Source organism: Rattus norvegicus, chromosome 3 (assembly GCF_036323735.1).
Source record: "Rattus norvegicus strain BN/NHsdMcwi chromosome 3, GRCr8, whole genome shotgun sequence".
In the NCBI taxonomy this organism is placed as follows: domain Eukaryota; kingdom Metazoa; phylum Chordata; class Mammalia; order Rodentia; family Muridae; genus Rattus; species Rattus norvegicus.
In genome coordinates, this window is record NC_086021.1 from 64,775,613 (window position 1) to 64,789,851 (window position 14,239).

A 14,239-nucleotide genomic window follows, 5' to 3' on the forward strand; every position below is an offset into this window, starting at 1 on the left:
AAGCATCAGATGCTACACGCTGACACACCCTTTAGAGTACAGCGAGGTCTTAAACACGTCAGCTGATACCTATGAGCCTAGATCCCAGGAGACCTCCCTACACTCTTGTATCTTTAAACTTTCATAGCGAGTCAATATGAGCACATTAAAACCCCAAAGCTTAAAAAGGCAAAAAACGACCAAGCCTAACAAAGGCCTCATTTAAAATATACAGAATGATTTCTTACCAAAAAGACATGCTATTAGAATAAAGAACGCATTCGATTTCTGCATTCAAATCAGACAATAGCAAGACCCTGTGCCTCATCCTCAAACAAATTCATTATGGAAAAAACATGTGCACGACAGCAGCTCTCCTGGGAAGACGGTTCGAAAGGGCTGTCCTGGCAACGCTGTTCCTCAGGTAAGAAAACAAACGGCTAAGGACTCAGCAATTAAGAGTGCTGTTAAGGAAGGCAACTGCTCCAGGGTGGAAATCACACCTCACTCGTGGAAAACCCTCCTTAGCTAGGCATCCGTTTCTAAAAGGGAGGACATATCACACTCTTTCTAAGCTGGCTGGTTAAGCTAGGTTAACCCCTGGACATGGCTTGAAAGCATCGCTTTCTTTAGCTCTGAGACTACAAAGGGCAACCGTCCTTGGCCAGCTGGCACACCCGCTCTGCAGACACCAAGCAGGGAGACCATGAGATGATTTCAACCGTTAACCTAAAGGTTTCGGATTCCAGAAGTACTTAATAATTTCACCTAAATAGGTCAACTATGTCTATTTTACCACAGTGAAAAAAATAAAGTTTAATTTTAATGGCGTTCGAGCCAGGCAGGGTTTAAGCCGCCGTACCTATATAATTTGTATGAATGTGCGTTCCACAAAACAACAGACCCATCGGCAGCCCCTGATGCCAGGTAGGTGGAGTCCGGCGAAAAGCAGCAAACGCGCACGGGGCTTCCACCCGGCTGCTCCAACACCGTCAGGGTGTGTCCGCTGTGCGCGCTCCACAGTACCGTAGTACCGTCTGTCGAGCACGACGCCAAAACGTGTCCTGACGGCGAGAAGCTGCAGCAGTGGACGGCATACGTGTGAAACTTCAACGGGGAGTGCGGCAGTTCAGCAAAGTCACTTAGGGAGTACAGGCGGATGGTCTTGTCCAAGGAGCAGGTGGCCAGGAGCGTGGATGAGAAGGCGCAGCAGCTGACGTCATCACCGTGATCCGCCAGTGTGTGAATCAGCTTCACCATGTTCCTCACGCAAGGTAAACAGCCTGCGAGTTTTTAAACCAGTCACAGTTAACGTGCCGTTCTAGGAATCGGGGAAATTCAAGGCTGTGTAAAAGAATCTACCCCACAAAAAGTACTTACATTCTCGTTTTTTAAGGACGATTTATTACCTGGGATAATTAAGAGGCAATGATGAAATAAAAACAAACCCAAGAGAACTTGCTTCACCTTTGGAGCCTAACAACCAGCTTTACCTCAGACCTGAGGTAAAGTCAACTCAAAAACGTTACGACTTTTAGCTGTGTCAGCTGCTCCCTCCACAAAACAGCCAAGGCTATTTGCTTTGTGATATGACTTATTGATGGGGGAAAAGCCCCAAAGTCTCCTTCAAAGGGCAGGTGTATTGAAAGCTGCCTTGTCATGGTCTGCACAAAGACACACAAGATTTGAGGTGAGGAATCCAAAATGCTAACAGAACAGAATTGGCCAGACCATACGCAATCCAGAAACGGAATTTAAAAACCTAAAATCCAGCTTCCTCTCGATAGCTCATAAAAACATATAGCCTGGTCCCTTTTTGTGAATTTCGGCAATATTTATTGATTTCATTTTACAAGTCTTCGGGGTTCCTGGTGTTTATTCTGAGGTAATTTTTAGACCTGGTTTGTAATAATTACAGGTTTCACCAAGACATTTTCATCCAGCTTGCCTTTTTAAATTTCTCCACTGATCTCTGGACCTCTTCCCTCTGAAAATAACACCCCTCTGCCTTCACGTAATGTGCAATATAAATATAATATACATGTGTGTGTGTGTCGTATGAGTGTTTTGCCTGTATGCATATTTATACTTCATGCATGCAGGATCTGTAGAGACCCAAAGAAGGCCCTGGAAGTGGAGTTACAGGCATCTGTGAACTGTCATGTGGGTGCTGGGAATCAAACCCAGGGCCTCTGGAAGAGCAGCCAGGGGATGGATGGTTCATGAGTACTTCTTACTTCTGAACTACTGGCCAATGGGAGATTCTGGGAGAGGAGGACATTCATTGTGTTTGGGTATCCATGGCTCAAATGAATCCTTCTCAGTCTACGGCAACAAGGTAAAACTCTCAGGAGGTCATGACACAAAAAGACATGAGAGGTGGGAAAGCGCTTTGTAGGGAAAGGGGGAAGGATGTTACCAGAGGGTGGGGGTGGGGAGCCAAGAAAGGGTAAAGGACGAGGGTAGCGGGAACACATTATGTACGTGTTTAAAACTGTCAATGAACAAATTTAACAATAAACAGCAGTTCAGGATCTATACAACAGGGGTTGGGGATTTAGCTCAGTGGTAGAGCGCTTGCCTAGCAAGCGCAACACCTTGGGTTGGGTCCCCAGCTCCGAAAAAAAAGAAAAAAAAAAAAAAGGATCTATACAACAGAAGCCCAGCATTTGTGTGAGCCTGGCTTATTTCACTTAACAGGGACATTTCTCGTTCCATTTTTCTACAAAGACCATGATTTCATGTTTCTTTATGGCAAAGTAAGATTCTATTGTGTATATGTAACAATCTTTAAAATCCATCTGACGACAGCCATTTAGAACAGTTCCACTCCTCATGGTATGCAGCAGTATCACCCACAGATGTGTGTGTATCTCTGCAGTAGGGCTTAGACCTTTGCTGTATAAGAAATGGTACAGCTAGTCATGTGTTAGTCTTTTGAGAATCCTTCATACTGATTCCTACAAGGGCAGCACTAGTGTGCATTCCCACTGCCAGTGACCACAAAGAAGTAGGCACCTAGTCCACATTGCTTATCTCCACAACCACAGCACGTAAGGCGGCGCTGGGTACCTAATGTGCGCAAATAAAGTTCCGTTGAATATATTTCCAAATATAGTTGAGTTTGCCTTTAAATATTACATATAAAATCTAGCATGAAATGATTTAGAAAGTAAAAAACTTCCAAAACAAAAAAAAATCTATCAGTGGAAAAACTTAATAATTAAAAAATAGTGCCGGGCATCTGGCATGAGCCTGTAACACCAACACTAGGGGGGCAGAGGTAGAAAGAGGATCAGGAGTTCAAGATCACCCTCAGCTAAACAAGAAGATAAATCCTACTTAACTAGTCTCAGAAAACCAACAAACCAGTAATAGTGGCTGAAACCATCTCTAAGAAACAGACGTGACCTCGACTTGTAAAATGCATACTCTCCCGTCTTCATCTACTTTACGGAAATCTCTGCAAATAAACAAATAAATGTTCTCTTCTTCGTCTTTCCAAAGTTCAGCAGCCTTCCCTCCACGCCCATTTTGATGGGCCTTTCAACAAAACAAAACAAAACAAAATAAAACAAAACAAACAGGAACACTCCAGCAGGTTCTCGGAAAACAAGCTCAAACCGAGCTTTCTGGAGCCAGTCCAAATCCCCAGAGTGCAAATGCAGCGAGAGACTTTCTGAACCTGCTCCCGGCTCTCGGTGAGCAGGAGGCCTGGCGAGCCGTCAGACCAGTGATATGTGCGTGACCACAGCCCGCTCGGTGGCCGGGTCCTGCCACCGCCCCCGCCCCAACGCCACCTGGCGCACAGCCCACACTCACTTCCCTCGCACCCGGACTGACAGTCCCGCCTCCGGGCGGCTCCTCCCCTTACGGTTCCCCGCGGTCGAGGTCACGCTTGCCCGGCGCGGGAACCGCCGGGTTCTGAGGTCACGAAGGCTGCACGACTACCCCGGGCTCGGCCCCGGGCTGGGCAGCTCACTGGGCAGAGTCTGGCTCACTGGATCACGTGTTAGAGAACTGAGGTAGGCGTGGCTGTGGCTCAGGGTGAGCCGGGCAAGGTCCCACCCCGCGCCCGCGCATGCGCATCAGCGGCAGCCCCAGAATGGTTCCCTACAGGCTTTGGCTGTGATAGTTTACCTGGAAGTTGTTTGTTTGTTTTTGTTTTGCTTAATGGTCCCCATGAAACTATATCGTAATTTTTTAAACATTTCCCTGTTGCCGAATGGTAGTTCAACATTTTTGCTCACAGAAAAAATGTTAGATTAAGCTCCTTTGTATGTACCTCTATCCACAGGTCTGAACTTCAGCTGGAGCTAAATAGAAATGGAACTACTGGGTGTATGAGCCTAAAGATTTTTCAGACGTATGCTACATACCAAGTACCCAGTGGCTCTTCAGAGAGGCATGGTTTGTGTTCTGTGTGACATGTGAAGTGTGGTGCCTGTCTCTCCACCTTCTTGCCAAGCTTGAATGTTATCTTTTTCTATCTCTGGAATGAGTGAAGCCCTGGTGAATGTGTATTTTGTTTGATATGGACATAGCCATATCAAGGAGCCCATTACCTTAGATCCATGGGAGTGGAAAAGCCATCCCTCCTGTCTCAAATTCTAATGCTGACAGTGTAGCTTTGTCTTCCTGGATATTTACAGCCTGAAGACTGCTCCCCTACTGAAACTGCTCCTAGTGATTAGCTAAGCCTGTCTCTCTGTTCATACTATAAACCCTGACATCTTAATTCAACTGTGTATTGAACTGTAACCCTGTCTATGTGTCCAGCTATATGTAGTAAACATGCTAGGCTTCCAGGGTTCTGCAGCCTTTTCCAAGAGAGAGTCCAGACCATGTGATCCCAGCTTCTGTGAACGTCTGTCTTGCCTTCATTCCTTTGAGATCCCTTGCAGGGAGGCAGCACATCTCCATCAGTTTGGTTGCCTGTGTTCATCTTTAGTGGAATCTATGAAAGATACCTATGTGATGGTTAATGTTGTCAATGTGTCCGGATCTAGAATCACCGTGGAAACAAACCTCTGGACGTGGATGTGAGGGATTTTCTTGATTAGGTCAACGGAAGTGGAAAGGCCCACCCTAATTGTGGGCAGTACCTCTTGTACCTCCGACCTGGTGTCTTGTGCTGAATGAAAAGGTGCTGCAGTGTTCATCTGTTTCTTGACTTGGATGCAATGTGACCGACCAGTCACCCCAAGCCGTGCTGCCCATGTTCCCTGTCACAGTGCTCTTTATCCTCTGGAACTGTGAGCCGAAATGAACTGCACCTTCTCTAAGTTGCTCTTGCTGTGTGTCTTATCAAAGCAATTAGACAAAGGCCAGTTGCTTGCATAACGTTCACCCCCAAGGGACAGATAGTTTGGGAGAAGCAAACCCTCTCTAGTAGCTGGTCTCTTGCCTAAAACCTTGTGATATGAAAGACTTCCTAAAATATCATGTCAAATAGGAATAATTTATAAAGAAAAGGTTATAGAGTTAGGTTCTCTGCTCCTCTCACAGATAGACAGATATGTTCTCTGTAGCACCACCTGAGTCCTTGAGACCAGATGGTAAAAGTCGGGGGAAGGGAGCAAATTTAGTTTATTGGCTTCTGGTCTCTACATTGGCTTCATCATCATCAATGTGGATATTGCCTCCACCAATGAACCCTCCATTGACTTCAACCACACGGTCTCCATGCTCTAGTAATAGCTCACCTCCAGAAAGTTCCAAAGGACAGGTGGCAGTGCATGACAAAGCAAAATCCCAGCTTCATGAACAGAAAGTGAAAAAGAGACAGAAAAGGGCTGCATCCTACCACCTTTGTCAAGGGTGTGCCCTCTACAATCTGAAGACCTCTCACTGCCACCACCTCCTGAAAGTGACAGGGGTTTGAGACCAAGCTTTTAACACTTGGACTCTGGAGGTATATTCCAAATTAAAAAAAAAAATAGCAAGTGCTTCCCCTTGACCTGAGTGGATGCAAGGACCCCCTCAAGTATCATTCCTGCTCTAGCTCTTGCCCTCTTGCCCTCTTCCCCTTTGTCCCTTCTCTCCCCATTCCCCTACCCCCATTCCTCCATGTGCTCATGGCCGGCCATTTACTCCTCTCCTCTTCTACTCTTCTTCTCTCATTAAACCTTTCCACATGGAGAAAAATGATTTCCATTGGGGCTGTGAAAGGCAAGACAGTGCTGGGGTTACTCACCTAACTCCAAGGAAGTCCAGATAACATGGAGAGGAAGGAAGGCCCCATCTGTCCATCCAGGCTGAGTTCTAGTAAAGAGTCAGGACCCAGGAGAAAACCCACCACCTCCCGGTAACACCCTTACGGGGTGAGCCATGGGATGGGCCCTTGCTCATAGCAGATTGTTTCTTGTATGTCCCAAAGTGCTGGAGAGCTTGCTCACACAGCTTCAGGCGCAGTAGCCAATGGTTAGCTTTTCATCAGTCTTCACTCTTGTATGTTACTTAGAGAAATTTGTTGTCTTGGTGACTTTATTGCTGTGACAAAACACCACGACTAAGGCAATTTGGAAATGAAGTATTTAATTGGGCTTCTGGTTTCAGATGGCTAGAGTCCATGATGGTGGAGAAAGGGTTTGGTGGCAGAAACAGCTAAGAGCTCACATCTTAAGTCACAAACAGGAGGCAGAGAGAGCTAACTCAAATGGCACAAGGCTTTCGAATCCTCAAAGTCAGACCCCACTCCAGCGAAGCCACACGCCCCAATACTCCCCCAAACATTCGAATACATGAGCCCATGGGGGTCATTCTCATTCAGCCAATTGAAACTTTAACCTCAAAGTTATTGACTTAAAGTTTAAGAACTTGACAATCACCCTGGGGATTGTCTTTGGGGACTCTGCGGTCTCCCTAGGCAGTGACTCATAGAGAGGGGTGCCAAGCCTGACATTACAATTTCTTCCTACAGCCATGTATTCTAGTAGCAGCATTAACCATCGATGTGGTCTCTGTCTGAACTCCTTTTAAAAGCTCTACTTGAAATTAGCTTAGTGATTAGTGAGTTTCTCAAAGGCTTGTCATATATCTTTAGTTTTGGTTAACCCACTCTCCTATGCCCTCTTCTTCCCCATCCCATGCTCCCTCTTTAACCCTTAAATCCCCTCTTCTTTCCTATTTATGAGCCATTCTATTATTATTATTATTATTATTATTAAATTTATTTACTTATTCCCTTTACAACCCACTACTAGCCCTTCCTCTCCTCCCAGTTCACCCTCTTGCACATCCTTCCCCCATTCCCCACTGAGAAGGGGAAGTCCCACTCTGGGTGTCAAACTCCTCCCACTCCCACCACATACACACATCAAGTCACTGCAGGACTACACACTTATGGGTCGTTCTTAATTAACAGATCAGCAGTGATTTTTTTTTTTGACCCACAAAATTCAGAAGTATTTCAAAACAGTGTTATCAATCAAGTCAACTCCAGATCCATTTGAACTGGAGCTAATCACTTTCTAGCCTTAGGCCTACTCTAATCTATTACAAACACATTCGTTCACGAGAGGCTCTACGAGGACATTAAAGAATACAATTAAAACATTCCAGCAACAAAAAAATCGTATAATCAACATTCACATGTCCAGAACAAGAATATAAACGTCTTCCTGTTATGCAGAATTCAGGGAGACATTAAAAGACTCAACCCACCAATCTAAGGCTCCAAAGGAACGCACTGAATCCCACTCTCCTGCCCAAAGAAAACCGTGCAATGCTTGTTTTTCTGACACATGTCGCTTGGTGGAGTCTTGCCCTGTGATGGCTGTGACCACTCGCATAGATGAGAGCTTCCTATTTATACAATATAGGATAGGCACCAAACGACTTTTTTTTGTGTGTGTGGGTCATCTCTGATAGGACCCGTCTTTCCCGTGACTTCCTAAATTTTTTAACTAATTAACTAATTGATTAACTAACCTGTTTTGAGACAGGGTTTCTCTGTAGCCAAGTAGCCCTGGCTGGCCTGGAACTTACTCTGTAGACCAGGCTGGCCTTAAACTCAGAGACTTAGCCTGCCTCTGCCTTCCAAGTGCTGGAATTAAAGGTGCGCACCACCACCCAGCTGACTTCCTACTATTTGTAACTGATCATATCATTTAAATACCTGCAATTCACCATAAACTTAGCCATATAAAATTTGTTTTTAATATAGTCACAGTTGCACAACCGTCGTTACAATCCAATTCCCTAGAAGTTACTAAGTAATCCCTCAGCAGTAATCTCTAGTCAAACGCACAGATCCATTTGCTCTTTTTATAGCATAGTCTATCCTTGTCATTACACACAGAGACTCATGTAATGCGGCTTTTATGACTGGGTTTTCAGTCAGAATAGTGTTCTTCAATGCTCTTGCATAGTACAGTATGTATTCCTTTCTTTCTGGTAGCATTTGACTTGCTTCACAATTGTGCTGATATGAACACAAGCTTTTGAGTGGTAATCTTTTTAAATCTCTTGACTACACACCTAGGAGCACTGTGTCTGGGTCAGACATTAAGTGGAAGCTTCACATTGTGAAGAATTTTTAAACTGCTCTCCAAAATGGCTGTGCTGACAGTTGCTGCTGTCTTGGTGGTGGCCGTCCTTAGTTCTGAAGTACCAGTTCTGAAAGCCCGACCTATCTGTCGTGCCCTTTGTTTACCCATTAAGTGATCCCCACTCCATTTTCAAAATCCCATCTCAGAATTACGGTGTTGCCCTCCGACTTTCCTGAGAGTGTTTTCCTCTCAAGACTCTGCCCCTTTGTCTCTTACACTTCACTGTGAATTGGGAGAACGGTTTACCAGTTTCTGTAAAAATGCCGTCTACGTTTTGATGGGGATTATGTGAAATATATAGACAAAATTAAGGACTTATCATTATAACATCAAATCTTCAAATCTGTCAAAATGGCATTATTTTTCCCATCAAATAAGTTTTTATGTTTGTTTTTATTTTTTTGTTTTTGTCACGAGCCTAAACTTTAACAGCTGAGCCACCTCTCCAGCCCCTCACCCCCACCCCTTCTTTTTTCTTTTCGGAGACAGGATCTGTGTTGCTTGGGCTGTTCTGGAACTCTCTGTAGATCAGGCTATCCTGGAAATACTTCTAAGCGCCAAAAGCAGTATGACTGCAGAATTCATGAAACAATGTCCAAGCGATCTATACAAGTGAAAGCTAAACCAGGTATGAGGGGGCTTCACAGCTACAATCCCAGCACTGGGGAGGCTGAGTCAGGAGGACTGCTGGGAGTTCTAGCAGGGCATCTTAGGTAACTGAGTGAGATCCTGTCTTACTCAAACAGTATTTGAATAGAGTTAATCTGCTCCCAGGGACATGTTGAAGAGGCTCATGACTATAGTAGAGGGTTCTAATAAGAGCCTCTGAGTTAATTCAGTGACTGAGATGAATAGGTCAATAAAAAGTGAGACAATCATAATAACAACAACAATAAATAATATTCAAACCTTTCTAAGCAAATGTTTTTGAAAGCCAAATGTTTGTCTCAATGAAGCTGAACTGAAAGATGTAGAACCCCAGTCTTGACATTGATCTCAGGGTGTACTCAAAGGCTGAGCACCTCCTCAATGGGAAGACCTGGTAGGCCAAGATTCTATTAAAGATGGGTCTAAAACTATGTCTGGCACACCCCCTTGAACAGTGTAAGACAGAGGCAGCAGGCCCGCTAGCATGTGTGTCTTCACTCACGCCCACAGAAACCGCTAAGAATTAAATCCTACAAACGCGAAAGGACGTCTGCAAATACTAAGAGCTTGTCCATGACCACATGCCACACGTTAGACTCTGGAAAGAGGCATGACTGCACTCAGATGACCTGAAAGGATTTTAATGAGGCAGCATCACAAAAGGTAATCATCAAGAAAGCTGAAGGATTCCGGTTTCTCAGTAACAGCTCTGTGGAACCAAACAGCAGTCTGAAGAGCAGAATAGCCTGTTAAATGTGTGTTTTGTGCAAGAGCGGGTGCCCAGTTTAAGAAAGACTTGGCTATCTCACGGCCACGAGCCGGCTCACCTGCCCTTGTCAGCATCTGGGTAAAACCCTCCTCAGTTTCATCATACACTCTTGATGTTGACTTGGGTACAGAGATCGTCTTTCAGGTGAGTCATTCTCTTCTCAGTTATCATGACATTGGAAACCTGGGCACGATCCCCTGGTCACTGGAAAAGAATCCCACCCATTATGATCTAGTTGACAGGCTCCATTATGGTTTTGTTAATGAGGTAGCAACCATGACTCTCATAGACTTTTAAGCCCCGATAAAATAATTCCCAGATTATTCATCTAGAAGAAAGGTGAGACTATACAGTTTCGCTAAGCAGCCACCTCTCCTTCAGGCTTCGAAGCCCAGAATGGTAGTAGTCACCTGGAGCTAACTGACGGTGTGAATAAGCACACACAAAACACCAGCCCAATTCGCATACCTGCTAACACATTCTCTGTGTAACCTCAACAGATGTGCTAACTCTGAACAAAGTTGCAAAGAAAATATGCTCTAAAGGTTCTCAGTATGTAAGCATTTGGCCTTGAACCTGCAATCCTCCTGTCTCAGCCAACTGAGTGGTGGGACTTTAGGCCTGCGTGCCCATATTCCTGGCACCCTTAGAAAAATTTGACATTTGTCTGCTTGGGTGAACACTGCCGTTTCTGTTTTCTCTTCAGAATATCCTCATCTTCAAGTAGAAACCTGTGTAAACAGAAGGCCAGCTTTCTTCATTGCTCTTCAGAAACGGGTCTTATGCTGCTTGTAGCCGGGTGAAAACATTTCCTTTGGTCCAATTGTACCATTCACAGTCCAAACCTAAGGTTAGTTCCAGTTCTCATCTCACAAACAAGGAGCAAAGTCTGCTTTCATTCTCTTTAGATTTTTTTAATCCAAAATGTGTTCCTCTCTTACAAACCCACCATCTGGAGACCACCCCACAATGCTATCAAGGCCTGGAGGTCACTCCACAATGCTATCAAGACCTGGAGGTCACCCCACAATGCTATCAAGGCCTGGAGACCACCCCACAATGCTATCAAGGCCTGGAGGTCACCCCACAATGCTATCAAGGCCTGGAGGTCACCCCACAATGCTATCAAGACTCACATAGTTTTTGCAACATTTTGGTGAAAAAAAGGAATTGAGATATTTGAAATAATCAGGAAAATTAATTGATCGTGTCTGAGAGATGCTGTTTGTACACACGTGTGCTCTGCTGTATGCGTAGGTGTGGACACCAGAGGTCCACACCTGGAGTCCTTACTCACCCTGCATGCTTTCCTTGCTAGGCATCCAGCGAGAACAGCCTCCGTGGTCAACAGCATCACAAAAAGGGCAGTAGCTATCTGTTCTGTCACCAGTTCCCCCTAGGTTTAAATACTAGCTGTAAATACTAAAATACTTATAGGACTCTCAGAGGAGGTCCTAACTCGATTCAGTCAGCTGTCACCTTATCACCGTAACTTATAACTCTTAGACCTATCACTTCTCAGTCCTCACCATGATCCTGTGCACATGTTCTTGGCAATGCCGGCCTCCTCACCTAGTCAGAACTCACGGTTACTAGAACTGGCTGAAAACAGCCATCAGAAGCAGCTTCCATAGTTCTACAATGAAATCTGCTTACTCTATGGGACATAACCTGCAAGAGAACAAACCAGTATCAGAGCTGCTGGGGCGATCAGAAGGACAGCCTCATTCCAAAGTTCAAAATTCTGTGATAGTGTATCAGTGAGAATTACCTGAGTATTAAGCAGCAGTGCGAAGACCAGACTGACGTCCTCTCCTGTGGCTGGGAGGTACATACACTGGAGTGCTCACTGCCCAGGGAAGGTTGTGGATGTACACATCCAACAACTTGGGGATTCTCTCACAGGAATTTGTCTCAGAGAAACTTTATCATTATAATTTATCGCAGTGTAACAAACTACTTAAAAAGGTGAATGGGTCCCCAGCTCAGGAAAAAAAAAAAAAAAAGAAAAAAAAGAAAAAGGTGAATGGGTTAAAGTAACAGACATCAGGACCTCATCCAGTTGCCCATATATCCAACCCCTGGCCAGGGTATTGTATGCTCTGGCTGAGCATAAAGGGTGCAGCTCTTATGCCTCATCAAAGAAGCTTTTTTTTTTTTTTTGGCAATAGGAGACCATTAAAGAGCCACAACTAATGAAAAGGCAGAGAACTGACCGTGGGGGGCCCAGCCAAACTGAAGAAACACACTCCGGTACTCTGGGCTTAAGGAACATCATGTAAGAATGGACAGAAACATTATAAGGCCCAGAGGACCAAGAAGTCTGCTGTGAGAATGTGCCTTCCAGCTCTACCAGGGGAACTAGGCCCAGGAAATCTCAACAGCATGGCTGAGTAAACAAGACCCAGACAGTTTCAACAGTTGACATCCCACTATAGATAGGAGAAATGTCATGAAGAACTACAAGTGATTAACATCTGTGGGGAGAGTGGAAATTATTCTTCCCTAGGGATGAGTCACCTGATTGGTCAGGCATAAAAATATATACATAAATGCAACACTAAGTGTATCTGACAGGTTCTTTTATGTCATTCGTTAATATGGATATGTAACAAGGATGGGTAAAGAGGAGGCTATCAGTTTGAAAGGGGGGTTAGACATGGGAAGAGGAGAAATATATTTTAAAAAATACAATAGGTAAGTGCGTAAGGAATCATGTAAATTCTTTTTTTTAAAGATTTATCTATTATTTATTATATATGAGTACAATGTCTTCAGACACACCGGAAGAGGGCATCAGATCCCATTACAGATGGTTGTGAGCCACCATGTGGTTGCTGGGAATTGAACTCAGGACCTCTGGAAGAGCAGTCAGTGCTCTTAACCACCGAGCCATCTCTCCAGCCCATGTAAGTTCTTATTAATGCAGAATTCCATGTACTTATTGAGAGGGAGCCCAATGCTTATTTAACATTTAATCTTCACAAAACTGGGTCAGATTCTTCAAGAAATTTGTGGGCTTGATATAGATTAATTTCACCTGTCAACCTAATGGTGCTCCAAATATTTGACTAGAACAATACTCTGAACGTTTTTGATGTGGTTAACATTTAGGTCACTAGACAGAGTAAGCATACTTTCAAAATGTGAGTGAATATCATTGAATGAACCCATGCTTGGGCAAAACAAAGATAACCTCATCTCTAGCAAGACAGACTCTCCTGCCTCAAAGCCTTCAACAGGGACACAATCTCCTACATGCTTCTATGACAAACTGCCACTCTTACGATATAAACTAGAAAGGCTTTGTCACCATCTATATACATGATTCCATTCCAATTCATTACATATGGACAGAAGGATCCTTTCCTCTTTCCTATATACCCCATCAGATTACCATGAACGACTTAATATGATGTCACATTTATGTGGGTCATGAGTAACTTAAGTAGGAAGGTCTGGCCCAGGACCACTAAAGCATTTGTCAGGATAGTGGCTGAACTTCACGTTGGTAGTAGGATAGACATTTACAATGTCTCACAGGGCTGCCTCAGAGCAAATGACCCAGGATAGAGGCAGGAATCGATTTTATGACTTGGGTCTGGGAACTCACGTGGTACCGTTCTAAAATGTTGATTGTAAGGACTGCCCTGCCAGGAAGGGATTCTATATGAGCATTAAACCAGAAGGCTTGGGTCATCTTGGAAACTGGCTTCCATATTAGGGTCCCGGATTTGCAAATCAGAGCTATCCTATTCAGAGAGACAGTGCTGCAGACAGTGTAGGTGTCTACCCTAGAGGAATTTCTTAGTCAGACTTGGATTGCCTTGAGATTAAAAGTCATAGTCAAGTCACAAGTAACAGAAACAATAAAAAGGTCACAGAATGGAGCTTACGGTATGTCTTAAGGTATATATAAATATACATCCCTTATATATTTCACACATTTCCCCAAGATACACAGTAAGTGCATAGAAGGGGCGAGAGACATTAAGAGTGGTTCTGTGTGATGGGCAGTGGACTCAGAGGATGACAAGCTGAGGCAGACAGAGGGATTTGTAATAACAATGTGGAAAATGTGAAAAGTGAGACATGAAACTGGACGGGGCCACGGCAGTTGAGGCTCGCCCCGCCTTTTGCTGGAAGCCTGCAGTGTGGCCAAGACATACCCAAGACGTCATAGGACGGGAGACTCTTAGCTGGGAGGCTCTGCTCCTTTCCCTCTGCCGTGTGTTACAGAGAAAGCTCATTTGAAGTGGGAACTTCTAGTTCTTTAGAAAGTCAGTCATGT

General features: G+C 44.4%; 1 protein-coding gene and 1 long non-coding RNA gene across 8 annotated transcripts in view; one reads left to right on the plus strand and one right to left on the minus strand.

Moving 5' to 3' along the window:
* Wdsub1 (WD repeat, sterile alpha motif and U-box domain containing 1) overlaps positions 1-5,913 on the minus strand; it is a 32,408-nt gene extending 26,495 nt beyond the window's left edge. For 3 of the 6 annotated variants that reach the window (XM_017591892.2, XM_039105392.2, XM_063284112.1), the window contains exons 1-2: positions 3,802-5,913; positions 842-1,262 (exon numbers count right to left, since the gene is read on the minus strand). In XM_017591892.2, the coding sequence (XP_017447381.1) occupies positions 842-1,239 (398 nt within the window). In that variant the 5' untranslated portion in view covers positions 1,240-1,262; positions 3,802-5,913. The remainder of the gene's footprint in view (positions 1-841; positions 1,263-3,801) is intronic. The other 3 variants (XM_063284111.1, XM_006234211.5, NM_001014179.1) reach the window with 2 other exon arrangements.
* LOC108350580 (uncharacterized) lies at positions 3,876-12,506 on the plus strand. Of its 2 annotated transcripts, XR_005502947.2 has the most exons (4): positions 3,876-4,004; positions 9,021-9,159; positions 9,690-10,798; positions 12,120-12,506. It is a non-coding gene; the product is annotated as an uncharacterized LOC108350580 (long non-coding RNA). The 2 variants fall into 2 exon arrangements; XR_010064797.1 differs by having other exon boundaries at positions 10,655-12,506.
* Positions 12,507-14,239: the final 1,733 nt, after the last annotated feature.